The sequence below is a fragment of the Pungitius pungitius genome, chromosome 7 (genome assembly GCF_949316345.1).
Source record: "Pungitius pungitius chromosome 7, fPunPun2.1, whole genome shotgun sequence".
NCBI lineage: Eukaryota > Metazoa > Chordata > Actinopteri > Perciformes > Gasterosteidae > Pungitius > Pungitius pungitius.
The window spans coordinates 2,290,027-2,314,756 of NC_084906.1; the positions used below are offsets into that span (position 1 = coordinate 2,290,027).

At 44.0% G+C, this 24,730-nt stretch overlaps 2 protein-coding genes across 2 annotated transcripts in view; both read right to left on the minus strand.

Moving 5' to 3' along the window:
* Window positions 1-373: 373 nt before the first annotated feature.
* znhit6 (zinc finger HIT-type containing 6) lies at window positions 374-17,269 on the minus strand. Its single transcript, XM_037470225.2, has 10 exons — window positions 17,097-17,269; window positions 16,743-16,808; window positions 15,172-15,278; window positions 14,999-15,084; window positions 13,618-13,721; window positions 7,191-7,259; window positions 6,907-6,987; window positions 6,330-6,410; window positions 2,937-3,061; window positions 374-1,620 (listed from the first exon to the last, which is right to left on the minus strand). Exons 1-10 carry the CDS (start codon window positions 17,198-17,200, stop codon window positions 1,292-1,294), a joined length of 1,152 nt encoding a protein of 383 aa, XP_037326122.2. The 5' UTR covers window positions 17,201-17,269; the 3' UTR covers window positions 374-1,291.
* An 829-nt stretch (window positions 17,270-18,098) lies between these two features.
* LOC119217111 (collagen alpha-1(XXIV) chain) overlaps window positions 18,099-24,730 on the minus strand; it is a 54,427-nt gene continuing 47,795 nt past the window's right edge. Inside the window, exons 47-60 of the mRNA XM_037470492.2 lie at window positions 24,598-24,705; window positions 24,201-24,308; window positions 23,959-24,066; window positions 22,898-22,951; window positions 22,697-22,759; window positions 22,502-22,555; window positions 22,341-22,376; window positions 21,782-21,817; window positions 21,379-21,405; window positions 20,650-20,715; window positions 20,287-20,455; window positions 20,063-20,172; window positions 19,681-19,899; window positions 18,099-19,538 (exon numbers count right to left, since the gene is read on the minus strand). Coding sequence (XP_037326389.2) covers window positions 19,392-19,538; window positions 19,681-19,899; window positions 20,063-20,172; window positions 20,287-20,455; window positions 20,650-20,715; window positions 21,379-21,405; window positions 21,782-21,817; window positions 22,341-22,376; window positions 22,502-22,555; window positions 22,697-22,759; window positions 22,898-22,951; window positions 23,959-24,066; window positions 24,201-24,308; window positions 24,598-24,705 — 1,305 coding nt within the window. The 3' untranslated portion in view covers window positions 18,099-19,391. The remainder of the gene's footprint in view (window positions 19,539-19,680; window positions 19,900-20,062; window positions 20,173-20,286; window positions 20,456-20,649; window positions 20,716-21,378; window positions 21,406-21,781; window positions 21,818-22,340; window positions 22,377-22,501; window positions 22,556-22,696; window positions 22,760-22,897; window positions 22,952-23,958; window positions 24,067-24,200; window positions 24,309-24,597; window positions 24,706-24,730) is intronic.

The following is a 24,730-nucleotide window of genomic DNA, read 5'->3' on the forward strand; positions in this document are numbered from 1 at the left end:
TCTGATGCAGCCTCTGATGTGAGAGCATTGCCTCCGACTGGGAAACTGTGTCATCTCAGGCCAGACATCAAAGAGCGTCCATAGGGGTTAACAGAGGTTAGAATAACACATCTATGAACACTGGCCCCACCAGTGAGCCGCACTCAGTTATTACTGCCACTCTGGTGTCATAATAAACCAACATTAGCCAAAAAAAATACAGTATATAGAGGCACCACATGGGTAACAACATTCACACAGGGAGACACCCCGAGGTGTCAGAAGAACCAGCGTGTGAACGTTAACTTTTATTAGCTGATGGAAAAAGGAGACGAATGGTCTTAATGAAGCTTGGCAGAAAGGGAAAAAAAAAAAAAAAAAAGAACTTCAAAAGGTGATGGAGGCACAGCGAGATGCTGGTGTGCTTTAGCTTTTAATTAAAAATAAACAGTCAAAAAAGGAACAGATGACGTACTGAGTGTAGAACAAAGACTTCTTTTACTGCTGAGCTTCATGAATACAAATTTTCTTTAAGATGCCCTGACTCTTTAGAGGACAGGAGATGCTAGATGGATAAAAAACTAAATGTGTTCAAACTTTAAAGCTTTATAATGACATTAAATTAGCAAGAGAGTACTTTAAGTTATATATCACTCGATCTTGCTCAGCAGATAGTTTGTTTGGAGTCCTACTCACCTGGGAACAGTGTGGCCTCAAACTCCATTTATTAGGTATTCAGGAGCTCATGAATCATTTTGAATAGGTGAGGTCTGATAATGATGATTGGAAGTGTCTTGAATGTACCTCAAGATATGAATTTATAGAGATATAAATCCTTCTCAGTAGGTACAACCCCACCCCTGGTTCCCGGTAAAACATGATCCTACAGATGGAACGTACAGATGAGATTACCCTTAGATGACATTTGGTCAGCATCTGCTACAGAAGAGCAGGAATACGACACACATGTGGCAAAGACTAATAATAATTAACATTTCATTGCTTCCATCTATATACACACAAGGATACAGCGGTATCAATCACTGTCAATGTCAGGACAGCCGAGAACACATCGCTCCGCTGGACGCTGACACGCGAGGGGGGGGGGGGGGGGGGGACTTCCTGTCAGATACGGCTGCCTCCTTGTCCATTTCACATCTGGGCATCATTCCAGGCCACAGCTGTCAGCGGCATTAGCCGACTCATTGACATGACGACGGGGACATCCCTTAGTCATGCTGACCTCGGCACTTTCCTGACAGCTCGATTGTCATTGGAAGGAACCGGAGACGTCCGCTGCCCGGGCGCCGCGTTAATTAACGCCGTCCGCGCTGCCTTCTGGTTCGCCTGCAATCACCTCCAGCTCATCAGCGAGCCTGTTGCCACTGTCAGTGCTCTTACCACATGTAGTGTTTCCTTCCTCCTCCTCCTCCTCCTCCTCACTGCTGTCTACGAGCTCTCCCTCCTCTACATCCCCCTCCTCGGCTTCTCTCGTAGCCCTTTTCACTGGTGGATGCTCCGTTTCGGGGACGGTCTCGGAGGCCCCTCCCAGGAATGGTGAAACTTGGACGCCACGGTTGTTTTCTTGGTCCTGCAGCTCCTTTTGTAACGCAACTCTTTTGCAGGCTGAGGCAGGATCAGCTGGAACGACATGACCCCGTTTGTGTAATTAGTTACACAATAAAGAAGGGTGGACAAGTGTGGAAGAATGAGTGCAGGATAAATGACTGCAGGAGCGATAATGGGAATAATCAGCAATTAGTCCCCAGCCTGATCGCCCCACAGTCTGCAGCTTCATAGAAACCGAAATTGACTTTTAAATCCAGCACATTTTAAACGGTTATCCAGCCGAGCCTATGATACGAAAGATTAATGTCATTTGGCTTTTATTCTTTGTGCTGCAACACGAGGCAATTAAAAAGCTGTGTTTGACTCCTATTGGCCATTTATCGTCGGCAGGGACCATTACTTCTTTCCATTTCAATTCACACGCATGCATGTTCAGAATTATGGGTTGAGTGCATTCTCAACTGGACAGAAATAATAAAAATTTAAAAACACTGCTAATGTCAAGTATTTTAGTAAGTAAGTAAGTTCAGAAAAGATTGCAAAGTTAGACTTGAGATTTTTTTTAGGCAACGTTTAACTGGATTACTGACCTGCTGGACCCTCAACACCCCCCTTATCCATACTAGATGTGCCTCTGCCACAGACTCCAGCCCCTTGGCAGGCCACGTATGTGACATCAGGATGTTCCTCTGGCTAACAGCACACCAGAACCAGAACAGTGCGGCACCGCTGCCTTATCGGTGAAATGAGCTCACCCAGCCCGTGTGAGGATACTGGGTTGGTGTGCGCTTTTGTCACAGCAGTTTGACCACACTCGGCACGTTTCAATGTGAACAAAATGCCTGTGTGCTTTTCGGTGACATGTCTTGTGACAGTCCTACTTGTCATGACTCGCCTTGGCCCCAAACATTCAGCACTGGAAGAGAAAAACGAGTGGGGAAAGCCTCAGGCTGATTTCCTGTTCTTTTCTCTACTGTCATTTCAGAACTCGTGAGTTCTCTGTTCAAAAGTAAAACCTGTTTTGATCTTTTTTTTTTTTTCCCGGCCAGTGTCGCTGGTGAGGTGAAGGTTGGTGTGTGTGTGTGTGTGATGCTGTGCAGAACACCCGGTTTCCGTCGGGGTGGACCGCTGCCATCGTAAAGTATAAGTGAGCAGGGAGTCACGGAGTCTCAGCTGGAGAAACCCGGACATGATACAACGCAGTTGAAATCAGGGAGGGGGTTCGGGGCTGGCCTTTTGGGTTTTGGGTTTGACTTTTTGTCCAAACTTTTAACTAGTTCCAGAAATAAGGGTGAAAAATGAATACAGCGGTGCAGTAGGTATCTTTTGCTAATAAAGCATTAGTACATTAGTGTCAGGAATTTACATGAAGATAAAAAAATATTTACCTGATCCTTTTAGTGGAAACTCCTTCCAATGTTCTCTGAGTACAACGTGAAGCACGGGATATTCAATTATTGTTTTGTAGCTCAGGTTGTCTCTTAGGGTCTTGCAAATGTCCAACTCATGGTACCTATTCCAAATGAAATTAAAAAGGACAAGACAAAAAAAAAGGTGATTACAAGGCAGCTCAGTAACGGAATGCTGGGTAAATTAGGTTACTGGGGTCATATACAGGTAATTTCAACTTTGCTTTTAAGAAAGACGGAGCAAAAGGCCACCTATGGCACGTTGACGGCTGAGAATATTTTCAGGATTGAGAGATTTGAGCCATGATTTGGCACAGTGACGTCGCTGCTTGATATTCGTCTCATGAGAAGGAAATCCACGAGGCCCATTGCATAAAGATCAGTCTGGTCTCGTCTCCAAGTGGTCCGGTGATGCATTAGAGACGGCCAGAGACTAAATGGTTAACTTGATTCTTGCCTCTACACTCTTCTGATTTAGGACCAGCCATGCAAAATACAAGGCATCATGCATTTTGGATTCATACAGTAACAGAGACCCCCCCCCCCCCCCCCCCCCCAACAACGAGTCAAACCCTATGGCAGATTGTTGAGCCATTGTTTGTTCTGCTAAAAGCCCAAGCCTGGGAAGCAGCCCCCTCCTGAAGCCCATCAAAGCGCTCTGCGATAGTGTGACACTCACAGGTCGGCTGATGGGCCAGCTCTCCGGAAAAGGCCTCCCTCCTCAAAGAGTTTCACTCGGTGGGCCAAAGACCATTTTGCACAATCTCACAAATAAGAAGCAGAACTGCGTTGGCGCTTCCTGAAGGACAGGATGAAGGAAAGGAGGGATAGCCTGTGGGCCTCAATGCACATGGCATCACATGACTGCATGGTATTTCTGGCCCATCTCCATATCAGGAGGGAAGAAATGGCCCATTTCAAGACAGATTCTAGTGTGGAAAGAAAACCGAACCAACAGTAGGGCTGAATGGCTGAAACCAGCTTGTGAAGCTTCTGCTGCAGCTGTGCGTGCAAAATAATTAAAGAAAGCAGTATATCTCTAGTGTGCATACCAGACATACAGTTTGCATTTCATTCGTTTTTTATGTTTACCGTGCAAAAAAAAAATTCCAGGAGTCCAGGAGACTTGAAGCATCGGCCGCACAAAAACAAACCCAAACCCAAAACATGGCTCGAAGGCAAAGCGGAGTGAGCGCAGAGCTCAGGAGGGCTCAGTGAGGCTGTGGGACAGGTTTGCTATGAATATGTGTGAGAAGGCAATGCTCATACAGGACAGAAACATCACTGTCTGATGGCTCTACAACACAGGACACACACACACACACACACTCTCACACACACACACACACACACATCTGGCATGTCAACAGAGCGGCTGGGAGGAAGAGCTGCGCGACGGGGGGAAAGAGCATCCTCTGGATGGAAGGAGTGGGCTGAATAAAAACAAATATTAAAAATAACACAAACAAACATCCAGAAGGGTGTGAATGGTTCCCTTGATGCTCGGTCAGTCTCTTTTCCAGTAAGAGACTGGTTACACAGCTATGTTTGTTTTAGCATAGGAGCACCGCTATTCAAGTGATATTCCAGCAGACATTCACCAACAAAAACATGCCGCCGTGCCCTTTGTGTTGGACCAAGCGAAGTAGCCATGACTACCGCGGTCCGTGACCTCATGTTGTTTATAACACGTTTCAAAGTGAGGGGCTTTAAAAAAAAAAAAAAAAAACTGCGTTATTCAGGAAACGTGAAGGCCCCTTCGTGGTGGCGATGCTTTGACCTAGTGTGGGACCCCTGATGTTACCTCATTCCAGTGCCCCTCTTCTCATTGGAGCTTTGGTCTGAGGTCATCATTCTCTTATGTAACTGTGCAAGATAAGCACCCTAGTTTTGGCCCACATCTATTCATCTCTGCTCAATATGTTGCAGATACAAAATAATTAAATTAAAATAAAAACATTTTAAGAATTGCATTAGACTCATTAGTCCTTCCTTATATAAACGCGTACGGTAGCTATTAAGGTATGACACGTGAAGCATGGAGAGAGAGATTTATGCCCCGGAATTACTTAAAGGTCTCTTTCCAACTAATAGAGGTTACAAATAATTCACTAAATACTTTTGTGGCTACAGGTCATGACAGTCACCAGGCATGACTCAGTTAATAGCAGTCTCCCAGGAAATGCTTGCGCACTTCTCCACCGTGAAACGTACTAGAACTTGCCTTTAGGGGGGGACGGGACACTATCGTGACGATTTCAATGCAGGACGACATCACGCGAGTATTCGGCACGAGTCAATAAATGGGACGTTGGTCACCAAAACATCTTGGACGTGGAGGAGATATGCAGTCACGCTTGTTGACGTACTAGCCTTTTTCTACACGTCTTTACAATTTCCCTTCAGAAGAGCAGGTGCCGCGTGTCACGTTTCATGCAAACAGGTGCAACAACAACTTGGGTCCATGTTGCAAATGAAGAAAGAGGGAACACAGTCACACACACACACAATCTGGTTCCCCCGGAGAACGTTTTTTTGTGCTCTCATTGGCTGCGTCTCCCAGACCGATCCATGCGATTAGCATGTTAGAGATGTCCGATATGGCGTTCCTTAAGAACTGCGAGCCGCCTAGCTTAAAAGCTAATGGTGGACAAAGAGAAAAGAAGCAGTTGTGTTATAAGGATGAAGGACGGGACGGGAGGGATGACGAGGCAGGGATTACGGGCATCGAGGACCGTTATTCACTCAATGACTAAGTGGGAATGGAGGACTGCCAAAGAATCTAAAAAGTAGGTGAAGCAAATAGCTGCTTTCGACACAGTCACCTGACCCCCCCACCAAAAAGAATAAACAAGACAGAAGGGACGGGAGGGAGAGGTGAAGAGGAAAATGGAGGTTGAGCAGCTTCCTGAGAAATGGCATTTCGAAACGACGGCTTCAAAGCCTTCCTGCCAAAAGTCTGTGTAGCTCTGCAGGAATTTACAAGTCAGTGATGTCATGCTCCTAACAAAATCATCCTGATTAGATACCCACTGGATAAAAAAAAAAAAAAATCATGAATAGAAAGTCCAATGGAACGGCCTCATGGACCGGATGCTTGAGCCATAATTCATTTTATTCTCAAAACTCAACCCTGTAGGTCCTACGTCAACAATGTCTTTGCGTGAGTTTGAGTGCTGATTTGGGCACAAAAAAAAAATGCAACAAAGGGGGATACTTTTGGGAAGGGGGGGGGGGGGGGGGGTGGTATTTATTAAACAGTAGGACTGAAGCAAAAGTCATGAACTTTGACAAAATCCAATGCGTTTGCTTCCAGAGATCAAAGACGCATCACATTAGGTCAATAAAACAAAAGGAGAAAGAAAATCTCACCTGACAGAGTTAGCTTTTCTCCCCTCTGCTTTCATGAAGACTTTCACGTGATCAAACGGCGTGCGCACATACACCTTCAGCCTGCAACACAAATCCACATCAACCCCCGCAAGTCAAGAGTCACAACTGCAACCTCAAGGAAGGGACCTGCCTGAGGGGTCTTGTGTAAGAAACCATTTTGGATTTTTTGCATCATGATGCAAGTCATCACAGTTCACTAACCATGAAAAGCATGCATGGGTGTGAATTACAATATGATAACTTCCTGATATATTTTTAAAGATATTCTGGACTAATTGCAGATGTGACAAATTGTGACCTTCATGTTGTCTTTACTGACGCTAATGTTGTGTGTCTGCAGCCTTGTGCACTTGAAGACCAGTGGGCAAATAGGCTGACCCAGTCTCCTGATTTATCAGGATATACATTTAAAAAACCTGAACGGTATGTAGGTGTACAAACATATCCATTTATAGCTCAGTGGTGACCTGTAGTTACCGCCTGAGCAATGTCCCAGAAGGCCTCAGGTTTACAGATGGTACATTCAGGTCAAAATGCAAGAAAAGAGGAGGCCTACTTTTGGCGCGTCACCGGGTCCGACTCTGTAGGGTGGATGTAAGGAGTGAGGATCTGCTCCAGGGTTTGCCCATCTAACACCCTAAAACCACGAGGGGAAAACCGAATGTGAAAGTTGTCTGCTGTTCACGTCCAAATCAAGACCAATGCTAGTGGATAACGTCTCTGTGCCGATTACACAATCCTCTACAGCCACATGCAGACTGCCCATTTGTCAGAATGTGCTCTAGGAGCGCTTCTTTATTTAGGATTGACACAAGAATGATAACTTGCTTCTTCACTCACCTCCTCTGACTGAACTCAGTGCTGCTCTGAGGAAAGATAACCTTCACGTGCCACAGGAACAGTTTGTCCCTAAATGAGACACACAAAAAGTCATTGTTAGTTTCAGCCATAAAACACAGTATAGCTTGTTTTTCACAGCCCAATGATGTCACCGGCGCTCTCACAGTATTCCCTTCACATTCCCCCCAAGACAAATTCCCGTGTTTTAATTTACAACATAAAACGGATTCGGCCATAATCCGTCCAAGACAACATGCCTGGCTGCTTCCAAAATCGTATCCATCTGTGTGACTGTGCGCGCTTGTGTGTGTGTGTGTGTGTGTAAATGTGTCCCCATGGAGACCGTGACATATACACTCAACACTAGGACACCAGCTGGTAGATATCACATAATCATCACTTCTTTCCTGGTAATGGTCTGGGCAGTAACTATCAAACATTGGTACGGGTTTTTTTTGGAGGGGGGGTGGGGGGGTTGCTGGGTGTGCTCTACGACCAAACCTTTATCCCCAATAAAACACTGTGTTCATAACTCCTGATGTCATCAGGATTCAGATACAGCCAAGAAATAACTAAACAGTTTGAGAAATACTAAAGATTGATGTATTTCTGCCTTCATTGTTTGACAGTAATGGATTACTTGGTAATTGACACAAACACATCAAAAACGTTGATAAATCATCAGTCAGCCATGACTGAAGAGCCAATGTTTCTCAAGCAATTGAGACCATAAAATCATGTTTACAAGAAGTAGGCTGATGTTCTCACAACCTTTTTGAAATCGCCCCCTATTGGACGTTTGAACAAATGTAAGGTTAATACACGCCTCTTTTCACACCCGGAGTCTGCCACCAGCTCAGGACTGAGGGTGGATTCTGAAGATGAACGTGTAGTTATTGAGAAAGCAGACCAAGCACCCGACCCGTTCTGAACAGGCAGGTATTCTACGGGGCAGTCCACCAGTGTAAATGGAACAGGTCATAGTCTACTGGATCTACTACGAGGACTCGCAGTGACCCAGGCCACAGACACGCCGTGATTAGGGAGGAGCTGGTTTCCGGTAAAAGGACAGCGAAGGACCGTGCAACGGTTACGCATCATTTTATGGCACATACAGGAGAACTTGTTATTAGGCCCCACCAAAAGCAATCCATGGCAGTGGATTCAACGTATTGCATCATGTGGTTTTTCAAAAAAGGGAGCGACTATTACATATTTAAGCTTAAACTTTAAAAGCGAACAGCAAGGAACAGAAGAACAGTTGAGGACACTCGCCGACGGGAGACCAGCAGAGGTCTGCAACGGAGTGGCAGAAACCCTGAGGCGGGATGCCGGGAAGACACCCAGCTGAGCGGCTCGCAGCGCGACCAATCAATGCGATGCAAGGCAGACTAAAGGGGACGCACCTGTATGCAGAATTGCAAGAAGAAACATCTAACTCATCATCTAAATGATGGCTTAAACCTTTTCGTGTGCATTCAGGTATCATTGATGCTGCACACTACCTCCACTCTACCTTTAGGGAGAGAACCTTGAGTTAATGCCTACATGCATGCAGACACACACACACACACACACACACAGCTGCATGTAATTTCATTTGAGACATTCACACAAATTATTTTTTTGGGCAATCTTCACACCATTTAAAATGCTATTACATAGATGGGGTTTAGTGCTATAAGCCAGCACTAAACCCCAAACAGTGGTGTCCCAGTTTCTCTCATGTCCATAATCACAGCTGCTAAACTTCATACAGTCATTGCATACAGTTTGACAGCAGGGATTGTTCTGGGTCCTGTGAGTTTTTTTTTTTGTGGATCGACGTGGTAGCGTTACGCAACCCGGGGGCACGTCGTTTCCTTGAATACCGAAACGGGTAGAAGACTTTGCAGTACTGGCGGATCACTCAATAGAAGACCTGTGCTCCCGTGCACCTCCAACCCCTTAGTCAGAGGAATGCACGTGTTTGCTCACTGTTGGCCGAGTTTCGTTCTTATTCCATTAGTGTGGGTGTACGAATATGCAAAGTGTGTGGACGCAGGCAAATGCGGGTGTGGCACCAGGTGTGATGCCATCATCTCATTACAGCGAATGGAAAGTATGTCTTTGAATGGAAAAAGGGGCTTGTCCAAGGATGGATGCAATCGCTTCAGGAGAGGCCAGCGTGCATACCTGGGATACGTGTCATCAGTCCTTGTCAGGTGGAAGAGAGCAGCATGCAAAAGTCAAAAACAGAAGCATCACTGGTGCTTTGAATACCCGCATACATACAAATAGTGGGACGCATGGCCCGGTCCTTCGATTCCTTGCGCGCCCGTTTGAAAAGATTAAGGTTTAGTGCATGCATAGAATCTCATGCAGTAAGCTGTCTGCTAGATGGCCTGCATGGCTTAACCAACAAATAAGATGTACAACCAGACCAGAAAGATGTAAATGTTTCATACTCAATCCGGTGTGATTTTGGTCAACTTTTCTAAAAGGTGGGCAAAATGCAGAGTATTTTATTATCCGTTCTGAAAGCAACAACGTGGTGTTTGTTTTGTCTGAAACTTGTGTCCCGAGTAAAAAAAACCTTAAGGTTGCAAATTTTTTTTTTAGTTGCTTAGAGACGAAGGACGTGGCCATCTGTGCTTCCTAGGTGGTTGATGTTTCTTCTTTCTTAAATTGGTAGCATAATAGTTATCTAACATTGTGTAGCATTCTTCTTTTTCTGGACTGAAAACCAAAACGGCAGGCCATACGCCTTAAGAACATTAAAGGATAGGGTTTTATTAACTAAAAAATCTGTTGTCTAGGCTTTGAGAAGATCCCATTTTTATTTCACTTTTCACAAACTGGACTACAAAAAGTATGATGAGTAAAAAGAGGGATATTTTGAAGAATGGCAACACTACAGCATGTCAGGATTCAGCTTGGCCTCGCTCTTGGAAACTTTCAGCATCCATGGAGGGAGGCGCAGGAATAAAGCTGACCAGGAGGAGGATGGATGAATTCATTCATGAACAAAAAACCCTCTGTTGATTAAGTGAGCGATTGGACTCGCTTGTGCCATCAGCACCAGAAAGCAGAAAGCCCGACTTGTGGTCTGGCACCCAGAGCGGGCTCGTCTGGCTGGATTAAAAAAAACGCTGTGTCATCGGGAACCACGTGTCGCCTGCATGTTCCCGTCGGTGCTGGATGCCAGGAATTTGGGTGGCAAGGGGATGCCGGTGGACTGAGATGACTGGACTTTACCGAGAGGCAACAAATGAATCCAGCATCCAAAGACATGCTCAACGAAAAGGGAGAGGAGACGACGATTACCGGCAGCTGTACCGAAAGACTCCCGTCTTTAGGCCCGGATTAAGCCTTTGAGTCGCAGGACAAAGGCCCTCATGTTCAGCCATGAATCTGCTTTTCCAGCTGAAAAGCCACTTCTCCTCCAGTCCAAAGGAAATAAATGATTTTCACACATACAGTACATATAGAAAGTCTACACAACCCTGTCATGGGTTGTGCCAGTTTATTTTTTTTAAATGACAAATCACCTCCGAACTTTTTCCACCTTTAATGTGACCTATAACGCAAAGAACCTCAAAGGCAGAGAGCTGGGTTTAGGTGAGATTAATACTTACTGTATGCCATGTTATGCTAAATGACATGTAATGCAATAACTATCTGGTTATTACACAGAGTTGTTTAGGCCACTAAAGCTGTCTGCGTGGTTTGTTTCACAATTCTGTTAATTATTTAACAGCATAAGATGGAAAGAAAGTGTTTGCATGGCCACTATTTTGCAAACAAAGCGATAGCTGCTCACAAACGCTCTCTCGCTAGCCGTCTGCCAGTAATAATCCATCTCCAGCATAATCCATCTCCAGCGAGTGGCATGGATATGTCGCTAACCAGCTGCAGTAACATTACTCACACATCTGCTTCTTATATTATGTACTTGGTACATTTTGAGGCACATTCTCCCTCAGTTGCTCACAATTTATTGTATACCTTTCATCCCGGCCCTTGGGTCCATTTACTGGTCTCTGAAAGTGACAGGGTTGCACTTACTTGAAACATCTCCACAGTGAGACACTGTGAACCTAACCAGACTAAACAAAGACTAAAGACTAAAGTAATACGCCCGTGCCACTGACCAAAGATTCTTCCACCAAAAGTGCAGTAGACAAAGTATAAAAATCTTGTGTCGTTTGCAGGAGCAGTTGTGGGAATTCAGCACCACTAGCTGTCATTGTTTTCTCTTTAAACAACAAAAACAACAACAACGACGACAGGCATTCTGGTCTCGTTCTGCACAAGACGCCTTGTCACCAACTGACCAGGGTTGAGTTGGGAATGAGGACTATGGGGGCGGGGTCGTCACAAACCGAACGTTATGTTGTCTCATGCAGAGATGTGAGCGGTGCACATTGAAGTCACCATCTGCGAAGCACCAGAGGCGGCCATGATGGGGGGGGGGGGGGCAGACTTCCACGGCTGCGGCGGTGAAGGGGGGGAAAAGTCACTAAATCAAGCCAGCTGGGTGACTGACAAAGGCCTCTCTTTGGTGGCAGACCAGATCTCTACCTGTTGTCCCCTTGCATTCCAGATGTCAACGTGCACGTCCTCCTCGTCCCCTTTTCTAGAGAAGCAGGGTCCAGCACAAACAACTGGGGTAAAATGACTGGCAGGAGCTTGTTACAGAAGAAAGTAAAGACGCCAGACACGACACGACCACCGAGCCAATTGGAAAAGTGTCCCCGCCAAAGAATTACTTCATACTTCAGGGTCTAAAGGAAGTAATACGCCTCACTTACAAGTCTGCAATGTTGACCACACTGAATTAGTTTCTCCCAAAACCATTAAAGTACCAACAGGGGAACAGTTATAGGTGTTATATTTTGTGCTAAGTGTAATAACATAATCATTAAAATACCATTGAACATTTTTCTACGCTTTGCTCATTGGCCACGTGTAGTCTTCTTCTGTTACATTTCACTCGTTTTGCCTCAAGTGAAAGTCCAACGAAGCCTTACGGGGAGATCTTTACCATTTTGTGACTGTAATTACGGGCTCAGTCAGCGACACCGGCGCTGTGCAGCCACAACGCAAGGTAACAATCAAAGGCCGTTTGTGAAAAATATCACACGTATCAAAACTAAACTAGAAGAAAATTACAGATGAGGTCACTGACCTTCTCCCTGCCAGCTTTCTGAAAACTAGAGGATGATTATGTGCTCATGTACTAAATGCTTTGATACAACCGCATCTTTAGAGCAGCGTTAACCTCTCCTCAGGAGTCCCCAGCTGCACGACAACCCGGTGCACATGTTAAATTCATTCAGTGTCAACCTTAAACTATCAAAGCTTGACATAGAAGTAATGTTGCTCAAATACATTAAAAATAATAAAACAGCACGCCTATACACAAATGACTACAGTACGTAATGCATTAGCACAGAGTGAGAGAAACAAGGAGTCTGGTTAGGGTTTTTATTCACCTGATTGTGCAATAGAGTTGGGGTTGTTCCTTTAACAGGCTTAATAAAACGGGATTCACTGCCACGGACTAAGAATACAGGGCTATTGTTCCTCAGCAAGAAGAGTGCATGTGTGCAACTGTGTGCTGGTTGGAAGCTGCAAACATCCTCTAAAAGACCAATTCTGACAAGGGTCAACATAATGGAGAGTTACCATCATGAAAGGCTCTCCTGCTTTATAGAGGATTCAACTTCTTCTGCAATACAGCAGAGCTGCAAACTTTGTCAAGGACACCGTGATGGCTGAATCCGACCATCAGCTCACACCTCCAAATGCCCAATTAAAAAAACATTGGTCACATGTTTAACGGGAACAGGTAGATCTCCACTGACATCCTCACGCACCAGGCGGAAAGCGGAGGAGATCCTGCACTGCTGTTTGGGCTTAACAAGAGTGCCATCCTGTGGTTAAGCAAAACATCACTAATCAGAGGCTCACTCGCTGGAGAGCAAGCGAGATCCAAGTCGACCGGGAAACAGTTTCATCTTCGGCCGTGACCGAGTGCGTCATTAAAAGCCTCAAAATGTTTTGAAGAGGAGACACAGCTTTGAAGGAGATCCAAAGCGCTTTGTTGTCGTGTTTGCTAGTTTGAGTTTCTGCCGTGATACTGTGGTAAAACGTGATGAATGTTTAAGAAAGTATGTATCAGCTGTATCACCATGGTCATGACCTTTCTCAGTAACCAAGAGTAAAGAAAAATTCATATTGAGCGTATTTTTTGGAAAGCCAATTCTGCTTTAGAGCCTATAAGAAGCTACTGAATTACCTTTGCAATGTTGACTGGTTAAATAATTGCATACAATACATGTGTTTCTCCCAGCAAAAAAAAAAAAAAAAAAGGTTTTTAAAGTTACAGATAAAGGAGAGAAAAACAACAATCTGTTAAAGATACAAGACGTTGCATTCTTACTTGGTGAAGAAGAGCGTAGAGTTTTCTTTGCTCTTGGTGAAGGTGATGGGGAGGAACCTCAAGGTGATATTTAGCTTTCTGGCGCCGGCTGCAAGCCTCTTTGCCTACAAGTCAGACAAGTAAAGACAGCACAGCATTTAAGATCTAGGAAGAAAAAAAAAGCATCTAGATTTTAAAAGCAAAAAGAACAAACCATCACAATTTCAATAAAGTTCTGAGCGGTATTCTTCAGACAAAAAAACGACACGTAACAGAACATGTCTATTCTTAGCCATGAACAGATGTGGTGGCACCGCATACTGGCTGACATTTCAGAGGCAAAGTCAGTAGCGGCTGCGGGTCATCGCTCAGAACTAGAATCATTTCATTAACAATTGGACCAAGTTCCTTCTCATCTAAATGTTGATTGACTTTTTCATTCTGGCCCTCTAATAGCTACTTTGCAACTTCATACAAGTGGGAGGTAATGGTTGGCTATGCACGGGGGCAGCTAACAAACTATTGCACATGCACTGTACAAAAGGAAACCCAAACCCAGAGCTTACAACGTGCCAAAGAGTCATCTCGCACTGAGAATCATTATTTTTGGCTGATTTGTGATCGCTGAAAAAAAATAAAATTCCATGAAAGAACATGCATAACTCTTTAGGCTGTGAAATATTATGTTGTCCTGTAGGAAGAGTAGAGGTGAAAGCAAACTGGAAAGGACCCAAATGAATGTCTGTGGTTAGGAGCAGGGAGCGTTGCATAACCACTGACGCAAATTATACCGAGCAAAGCAATAACAGCAGGAGGAAAAAGTTCACACAAAAGCTGTAAAGCCACTTCTTTAACTTTATTTATTTTTTACCATACCTTTAAAATAAAACAAATATCTAATAAGGAATTAACTGGAACACTTTATTGCAAGTAGAATGATGCTTGCTTGGAAAATATGCATTTCTTTTCAACTTTAAGTGCAGCCCCTCGGTAATCCTAAACTGTCTCTTTAAAGAACTCTGTGGACATCACTCAGCTCGTGATGTTGAATCTTATTTAACTCTTACATTTTTCCGCTGTCAGGAGAGTAGTATTGGCTCAACAGTTTATGAACTGTTGGCCTTTTTCAAAGCTAACAGATGTTTAATAGTGACTAAATTATAATGAGAACCTTCTGTTTCCAGTTATTCCTTACCAAAACAATTCACAACTAATGTGTGTGTTATTGTTTAAACAAAATAAAAAACGGCCAAAACTGCTAGAACACCATGTCTAATGATGCATGAACGCAACCGGTTGATCAGCTGGATAAAACATGTGCAAAATACAAAAAAAACAATACAGGGAGCAAACTCCAGAGGGAGTAATCAGCATTGGGCGTATCCTTAAATCAAGGACTTACTCTTGCAGTGGAACGAGGAACTTGGACGAGTTTGTCTCTGGTGGCACCGCCAGCAAATCGCCCCGTATCCTCCAGAAGCCTGTAGTCTATGGAGCAGGTTAACACATAGTTAACAAAAGTATGTCCAATTTGACGGTCAACAGTTCAGTCATGGACTGAGTGAAGATGCTCACCGCTGAGAAGTGTCATTTCATCAAACTCTGAGATGGTTACAAAGGCAGTTTTATTCCTGACGCCACTGCATCCCGTATCATCCTTGTGTTTCTTCACACACAGCAAGCTGGAAAAACAAAAAAAACGCACAGACTGAATAAGCACGGCTCAGAAATAAAGTTTACTTTATTTGTACTCCAACTCCTTCTCCCCAAAAATTGGCATTCCTTTGCTCAGTCAACAGGTGGTTGGACCAGACTGCGTGCTTGCTTTGTTTCCACCATCCATCGCATACTGCCCAATACACACATGCAGCGGCGGAAATACAACAGGGCCAAATTGCCCCCAAGAACTAGAATTTGCCCCTGATAGCACGAGGAGAGGGGGAAAAAAAATGTCCCCATAATTTCCTCCAACAATAATTACAATGTAGTTAACTTCGGCCATCATAAAATGGAAGATAGATGAGCTTCGGGTGGAGGAGGAACACAAGAGGACCACCGGCAGTTCTTCTGAGGCTCTCGAAGGACTAGAACCTGCTGTCAACCAGCACCGCAAATTATTCTGCTGACTTCATCAAGGGGAGTGAAAATATTAAGAAACACGTGTCCAAGTAACATACCATCGTCTGCAGTGAGCGATCACCAATTATTTTTAAATGATTTAGTAAGCTGACTTAGCGTAGCTAGTTAGCTCCGATTAGCTACGAAGGCTCGCTAATTAAAATAAATCCAAGAAACCCTTCGCATCTGTAGACTACTGCCTAATAATCTTATTACTGCCATTTGATGACAACAGTGTGTATAAAAAGCCCAAATGAGTATGTTTATTTTTAAAAGTAAAATGTTATTTCACAAGATTCAAAAAAGTGCCCCCAATTGCTTATGAAATGCCCCTGGTTTTCAGTCAGTGGGGACAAAAATTGCCCCCTAAATAATATGTACGTTTCCTACCCTGCACACATGTATTGATTGAAAGACTATATTGGCCACATCTTTTTCCTCTACCTATTACATCATCTCTCCTCACATGTTACATGGGAAATTATTTACAGTAATACAAGTTCTACAACAGGAGGTTTATTCTATTAGTGTACTCTTGCAATTTACTATGCGGTGCCTTTTGCCATTAGGAAGAACCAAAAGCAACAGTGTGCAGGCTCATGGGAGACATGTTAATATTCAATTATGGTTTTGAGTACTCTACAGAAGCAATTGTTCTGTTTTTCCTTTTAGGATTTGTTTGTCACTTTCGGTATGGTCTGCAAAGAAAATTTCAAATAAATTATGAAATTGTGATTCATTATTAAAATATTCATAACTACAGGTGGGGACAATTTTCGTAAATAAAAGAAACAGAAGTCCATTTTTACCACGCAAATTAGCTTGGGGTGAAACACATTTTTATATAGTTGTGATATACAAATAATTGCCATTGATTGGAAAATGTTCTCACAGCTTTTTACAAGACACAAAATGTAGGAATCTGTTCACATAAGGTCATTCGTGTGACCTTTAAGACTCGTTTAGGGAACCATTGGGGATGATTATTTGCCCCCAAAAAATAACAACTATTACTCAAATAATCTCACCTGCAGGAATTTGCCAGACAGGCGGGACACCTGTACTTCGCCTCTTCTGATCCACACACGCCACAGCTGCAGGGGAGACAACACGTTAGCATTGTGCATGCAAACAGTGCTTGACATTTGGGACACAAACTGCGACGGGGGGGGGGGCGGCTAAACGAGACACCGGAAGTGCCAATAGTTTACTAAAACTAAAACCTAAACACACAACACTGTGCATCACGTAACGTTACTTGACATCTCTACGACGTCGTTAGAGATGAAACACACACGCTGACTGGTTGACGCGAACGTAGGCTCACTTAAGTTTAGGGTTTTGCTGCGTTTACCTGCGGCCTCTTAAAACACCCAACTTACTTCGAAAGAGAAATCTTTCTTTTGGTTCCTCTCGGCCCTTCTTCCTCGCGGTCGTTTTCCATCTTGCGGTGCGCGCCTGGCGTCGTGTCCGTCGTTGGTGCCATTCAAGGGCACGTGACGGGAGAGCAGCGCGCACACGTGGGACGCCGCTGTGGTGGCGGCAGCAAAACAAACCGTCTTCCGCCGGTGGATTCCGAGAGGAGATCACTTCCGGTTGGAAAGAAGCTCACTAGCGCCTCTGGGTGTCAGTGGAGGTGAACTACAGCACCCTCCCGCGTTGAGAATGACAAACAATGAACTGACTATGTGTCCATAACAATGCAGGTCACATTGCTAATTGATAACACACAAAAAAGACCATGGAAATGAAGTGCTGAGCTTTTGTCTTCCTCATAGTAAGCTCAGTAAATAGTCTTCTTGTGGGACAGTAATTGCATATCATCATTCTGTACCCAGCTCCACCATACCCACCTTTTTCTCAGCCAATTCTCACTCTTGAGCGTCATTTTATGCTCTAGCCATTTTGTTTTCTGGTGTTAGTCAGATCCTATAGAAGCCAACCAGAGACAGATTAATGCGAAAATCCACGGTGTCACTCCTGCCGTTTCTCTGTAGTGAGGCCTTCACAAAAGCCTCCTCTAGAGTAGTTTATCTTCACTCTATCGACGAGAAACCTTTCATGATTACTGTCCACACACAGGTATATCATTTAGATGTGGTTTTATGGTATCTCCATGTTTTATAGGACTTTTAGGGATGTTTTTCAGGCAGTACATGAGCATTGGGGATACTGTCCTTTGCTTTAACCTTCCTTTTGAAGATTACTTCTGTGGTTATCAAACTGCTTCTCTATCTTCATGCCACCTCTTTTCTAAAATACATTAGAAAACATTGTACATTCAACCATTTAGTTGATATTCAAGAGTCATTTGACCCCCACAGATTGTATGACTTTCACAGTGTCAGCTACTTTGACCATATTACAAAAAGCACAGAACCATCTTTGGATAAATTGCTCCATTTATTTGTTTGTCAACGTATTATTACTATTTACACAATTCAATCCGCATTTTTCCTGCACAGACGTGTGTAATTACACTTTGTTCAAAGTAATATAACTTAAGGATATGACTGTTTTCTGTGTTTTCTGACTCTGGCCTTGTGTAGCTTCCAGTCCACCTAACCACCACTGAATGAACTAAACTAACAGTATGATAAACATGCATTCACAGGTGTGAGCACACAAACACACCTTTTGACATAAATACTTCTTTGGACTGAGCTGTGGTCGACCAAATTGTTCTCTGAGAGTATAACTTACTGTGTTTCAGTAAAGTGAAAAAAAAAAAAAAATGATATAAATAAACATACTGTCAGTATATACACAGGAAATGTAAAAACTCACTGATGACTCATTCTATTTTGCAGCACCAATGACAGGTTTCCCTTGAAGAGCCTACCACATCAGCTATAAAAATATGTAGTGTATCAATAATGGTTCATAAATTAGAAATGACCAAATCAACATAGGCACTTGGACAACATAACAATTCTTGATGTAACCGGTACATACAAAAAACAAAAAAAAAAGAAGAGACTAACTTGAAATTGGCAACTATTCTGGAAAGCAAATGAGCAGGTAGAGGTAGAGCACCATCTGTCAAGATGTACAGGTCCCACTGGGCACGACTGTGGACAAAAATAGCATGGAAACAATGTAAAACAAACCCTTTTTGATTGGAAATGGAAATATTTAAAGCAGTCGCACATTGTCCGCATGCTATTGCACTCATAAATACGCTAGCTGGACACTGCTCCTACGTAGAGGCTTGGCGCGCTCCTTCTAGTTAGGCCTCTGCCTAGGATAGTCTGTGTGTGTGTGTCTGTGTGTGTGTGTGTGTATGAGGGGTGAGAAGGAGGGTGAGTTTTAGAGTTTGCATAGGCTGCCGGTAAGGGACACCCCTACCCAGGGATCAGGGAGTGACACGTGTCCATATACAGTCAACCTAAGCGCCGTTAAAAATGATCAACGAAACAAACGTTATACAGTTTTTGATAAATATTGATATCCACTTCAATCCGTTGGGCTTCTTTGCCTGAATCTTCCACAGAGATTGAGTTCTTGCATGTAGGTCTGCCTTGGATTTGAAATGGGACACTTGTTGCTCTGAAAGGTCCTGTTTTTTTACCGAGGCAACAGTCTCTCGCAGACGTCACAATCTCTTTGGTAGGCAGCCGTATTTTGGAACAGACTCGCCTTTCAGTAGTTCCTGTAACGGGGCGGCGATGTTGGCGTCAGAGGAAGCACACGGGGCTGATTTCTAAATGCCGCCGACTCTTGGGCTGCGATGCGGGAAACCCCTGTACGTCTACGATAGGTAGCTGACGACTGTCCTGAGTATGGAAGAAGAAACGGGACTGGTGCCAGCCGCCATCTTGGATCTGAAAGAGAACGGGTGGGGACGAGAGAGAAAAAAAAAAGAAAAAAAAAGTAATTCACGTTCCAAATTGATCAATAATGTTGCATAAAGATTTAAGACTATTCTTGGAAGGGTGTGGCTGAGTTCTCTGTCCTGCCCGTTACCTTGCACTCGTCTTGTAGCACGTGTGGTTCAAGTAGTGTGTCTTTCTCAAAGATCTGTTTGTTCCAGCCACGAAACCGAAGTGTGGCGTTCTGCTGCGGCGAGGAGCCGTCGGTGCTGTGCGGAGGATCACTCAGGCAGTGGAGTGTGATGCTGTGACTGGCCTCAGAACTCAGTAAATGGAGAAACTTCATTTGCACTTTCCCTACATCAAACTCCATCTGCAACAGGGGAGCAGAAACAGTGATTAGTTTGATGTTCACAATTAGGTAAAGACTCGAAATTCCAAACTCAAAACGTTACTAAACCACTAATTTATACATGAATATAGAAAACAAGCTTGACTTTGGCATCTTTTCCCACGCTTTTAAGTGAAATCCTTACCTTATTAGGGGCCACGGGGTGTAAACAGGAGTGCCCTCCTGCGGTGAAGTTGCAGAATACCTTGAAAGCATCAGAGGTACAGCCCAAGTTTGGATCAATCCAAAACCAACCTGAAAAGCCCCCAATCCAAATGCAGGGTCAGGGCGAGAGAGACAGTGGGAGCGAGCGTATTTTATCAAGCCAACATATTCATACGCCTTAGATCAGGTAGATGAGACTCTCACCATCTCTGAGCTTTTGATGACAGTGGAGCAGATCTCTACAGACACGAGCCGGGTTCTCCTTTGTGCCCAGAGGCTTTTTGATGCTCTCGATGACACTGCTTAGGTAACGGAGGCTGGTGAGTATCTCCGTATTGTAGTCTGGGGAACTCATCTGCGTATTCTGGAAACTCTGGGTTGAAAACGGGAAACGGAGAGCTGTCAAACTGATATGTTAATGCGCCTTCATTTCAGTTACGGTACCGCATCGCAGTAGAGTTTTAGTCCACTTCCCAATCATTCGTTCGACTTTCCATCCGCCAACTCATCCATCGTCAATGCAACGACCCACCACTTAACCCCCTCCACGGTGCATCAGTGCCTTACCTCTGTCCAGAGGGCAGCGTTGGAGTCAGATCGACCAAAGACTGCCGAGTCAACATAAATCTGCCTCTGTAGATTTAAAATCCACACACTCAGTTTAATGAAAACATAACACATTCATTACCCTGTTCGTTATTTAACGGAATTGTGTTAATCTGTAGGCTTTTTCATTGGTTACAGGAAGCATGGAAGCTTAATACACATCTGGTGTATAGAGAAAGAATAAGAATACTGTTAAATGCTATAGAGAAAAGCAGTAAAACAAGTCTTTCATCAATAAACCCTGACATTCCTGACGTTCAGTGGGGGGGGCAGAAAAACACATCCCGTACTCAGCATAAACACCATCGCTATCATATTATTTGTGTTAACAAAAAACGGATCTGATATAGATTTTTCTGGGTTCTTAGAATAGTTTAAAAAGGTCATTCAAACAGCAAGAGAGCAACAGTTGGCAAGAAATATTTGCAAGACTTTTCTTTGCTGTTGATTCTCTATTTCTCTGAAAAGTCTAATGGAACTGTGTTTCAAGCACAAATACACACGTAAGAGGGATATTTTACAGACAGCCTGAGATAGCAGGGTTCAGCTATACGTGAATTACATTTATTAATAATTAGCCAGGAGCGTGGCAATTTCCCTCAAACGTAAGTGATCCCAAGCTTTAATTTTGCATTGTACTCAAAACGCGACTCCTGGCCTTTAGCTGCCTGAGTCACATGAGGCACTTACTGATGGACCTGGTGCACCAGGAGGTCCCTACGAGGAGGAGAAAGAAGAAGACGAGATGAGTCTGTGTGGTTTTGTCAGTTCACTGTCTGGTAAAACATGTTGGATAATTAATTGTGATGTGTTTGAGGGCATAACCTGAGAACTGCCCTGTCTGGATTGATGAAAGATATTTGCAATAGAGTATTCCTTTTGTCCACATGAAATACATTTTTTAAATCGTAAAAACCACCAGTAATTGTTCTCTTTTCATTCTGATTCATACCATCAGGCCTGAAATTTAAATAAAAAAAATGTCTGCCTGCACAGACTGAATTAAATCTAAACTCACCCCCTATGCTTCATAATTTAAAATAACACCAAATTTTATAATGAAATCAATGTGCGTGTGTAGTGTGGCCCTTACGCTAGGTCCTGGACTTCCCTGTGGTCCCTGAGGCCCCTGAAAGTGTCAGAGAGAATATCACCGTTAATCTGGCTCAACTGATGAATTCATAATGTATAAAGTTTGTCACGTTGCTCTTGCCATCTCAAGAATAGAGCAGACCATTTGAAAAATCTATATTAATACTACAATACCGACTAAGAGCTTTAAAAACATAGTGAATTAGATTAGTTTAATGCAGCATTACTGTGAGCAAAGGCCGTTGCTTAGTAAGTGCCTTGGGCAGGTGGACTCAGGTAGTTCGTGTCCATGTGCGTGAGAGTATCGTACACATTCGACATGGTTACTATTTGAGAGAAGCGGCGTCATATGAACGACCTCTGAAACCCAGAGAGCTTTCCTACACATCTAAACACAGCCTGCAACTCTGCTCTGTGCTTTGAGGTCACGCCATGATAACCGCCAAAGCAATGCCAGTCACACAGAATCACGATATAACCCGACGATATATTAGCAGGTAAATCATACATAACATAATCCGCCTCTTCAGTGTTGATTGCTGGGTTGAGTCAGATCTTACCATTTCGCCACCGCTTCCCTTCAGGCCCCTCGGACCCTGTGGAAAAAATGTTCAGTATTGTTTGTATTCTGTTTTATATTCTGGTTTAATCAAATAAATCATTATGATTTCCTTTTAAAAAAAATGCAATTCTCATTCCACACAAACAAAGAGAAACCTACGGGTTTTCCTATTGGGCCCATTACTCCACCAGGGCCCACAGGACCAGGGAAGCCCTGAAACAAGCACAAAGGTTGAACATTTCTAACTGAATTTAGGTGGTACCAGTTTATCCAGGGTCTTATACGTGAATACGTGATCCACTACTAGGGTTTGAAGAGAGCAACTTGGTGCTTACAGTTTGTTTTAGATCTTACCTGAGTCCCCACCGGGCCTTTAGGGCCAGGGAAGCCTCTCAATCCAATATCACCATTCGGGCCCTGTTTGAAGGAAAGAGGTGATCTGGTGTGACAGTATACAGGGAAAGTACAGTATGATGGAGGCCTTTAAAATAAAGTATGGCCTATTTCCTTCTCTCCGGTCATTTTCACACAGTGGTTTATCTCCAAGTATCTTACCGTTGGCCCCGGAAAGCCCTGAAGACCAACCATTCCCCGATTTCCAGGTTCCCCCTGCAAGCAGAAAAAAAAAGAAAAATCACATAATGGCACCAGAGGAGCTTTGCAGTTTACCCACGGTCACTGTGAAATCTACTGTAAAAATATCCCTGTCCATCTTTAAAAGAGCCACACACAGGGCCTTGTGTCTGGATCTACAGTGGGCCCCAGCCCATACACAACATCTGCCCTCTTCCCTGTCCGAGCGCTGCCTCTGTGTCTGGGGCGGAGGATTCTATGTTTGCACAGCCAGTTGTCCACATCCTCCAGACAGCTCCACTTTCAGACCAGTGACTTTGACCAAAGAAACTCTATTGACTGAACAGTGCAACGGGATCTGACCCAAGGGCCCCAGTCTGCTCTCGGTTTCACAAGCATCAACGGGGGGGGAAAAACCAGAGGAGGGAGAGAAGCTTGAGGGATTGCGCGTTGTACCTTTCTTCTTCTTCTTCTTCTCCTTGAGGAGTTGTGTAAGTCAGGGTACGGATCTTACATAACTTATCCTTTACTCGGGGTATGTTTCCATTCCTGGTCTCGCCCAGATCATTTTTCACTTTACTCAGGATGGAAAAGTGACACACAGACTCTCCCTAAAACCTCCTAAAGCTATATTTAGAGAGGTATTTGGGAATGTATAGAAATATATGGAGCCCTAGGTGGGTATCAATGCAGAACAAGAACGTTGGAATATAGATATTTTATGGCTGAAAGATCTATTTTAGGAGCATTGAAGAAAAATATATAAATCTGAGACTGAAACAATTTAAAAGAATCACCTGGATTAGAGTAGAAGAACAGAGTAGTATAGGTTTACCATGAAATACATTAATTAACCTCAAACAGAGGGCATTTCAGTCACATCTTGTTCTGTACCTTTACTTATTGAATTGAGTTAGTTAATACTGTAAATGTTGATGCTATACTAAAATATGAACTAAAACTTGAGGTAACATCCCAAATATTTAACCTGCCACAATATCTAATACACAATGATAGATACATAAATGCCTCTAGACACTCACTGGTTGTCCTTTGGGTCCCGGGTCACCAAAGCGGCCCTGGTCACCGGCAGCTCCCTCCTTGCCTTTGATTCCCGAGGCTCCCCTGTCCCCCGGGAGTCCCCGGTCTCCCTAATCCAACAGGGGTCAAGAAAGACACAAATAATTAGTCAGATTTAGTCAAATGTTTCGACATTTTTGGTTTCTGTCAAGATACCCTTGTGCAATTTATAGTGAATTGGGTAAATAGGTATTTTTGTTTTCACCTCCAGGCCGGGCCGTCCTCTTTCTCCAGGCGGTCCAGGAAGTCCAATCTCTCCCCTGGGACCTGGACGTCCAGCGGAGCCCTCCTGTCCCACCAAGCCTCTCTGACCCTGAGAAAAATGCAAGTGTCCTCACACAAGATACAAACCAAACCCCAATACACACATCAAAACATTTCTGTCGTTCCTGCCTCCGGGTTACAGCGGCCTACCACGAGGGCGGAACCGATCCAATCAAAAGGAAAGGCCTTAAGTGGGTCCGGATGTGCAATCATGATATTAACTCGAAGAAATGTGGCCAATGCAAGAGAAGCCGCTTTCTACACATTTGTGTTTACTCAATCAAAACGGCCACGCCGTTAAAATGACATGCGATCATTACAATTAGGTCATTGATTACCGGCCGTCCACGTTGTCCCGGAGGTCCCGGTACGCCAGTAAGTCCTGGAGGACCGTCCGGCCCGGGGTAACCTCTCATGCCCACGGGTCCAGGTAAACCCATGAGCCCCTGGAATAAAAGCCAGAGCAGCAAC

What these genes read in the sequence shown, in the direction of transcription:
- znhit6 (XM_037470225.2), bottom strand. Translation starts at nt 17,200, where the DNA reads ATGGCACCAACGACGGACACGACGCCAGGCGCGCACCGCAAGATGGAA. An exon ending in TCTACGCTCTTCTTCACCAA is followed by an intron (nt 7,260 to 13,617) that starts GTAAGAATGCAA and finishes TGTCTCATTTAG; the next exon opens with GGACAAACTGTTCCTGTGGC. An exon ending in GACCCGGTGACGCGCCAAAA is followed by an intron (nt 6,411 to 6,906) that starts GTAGGCCTCCTC and finishes TTTGTGTTGCAG; the next exon opens with GCTGAAGGTGTATGTGCGCA.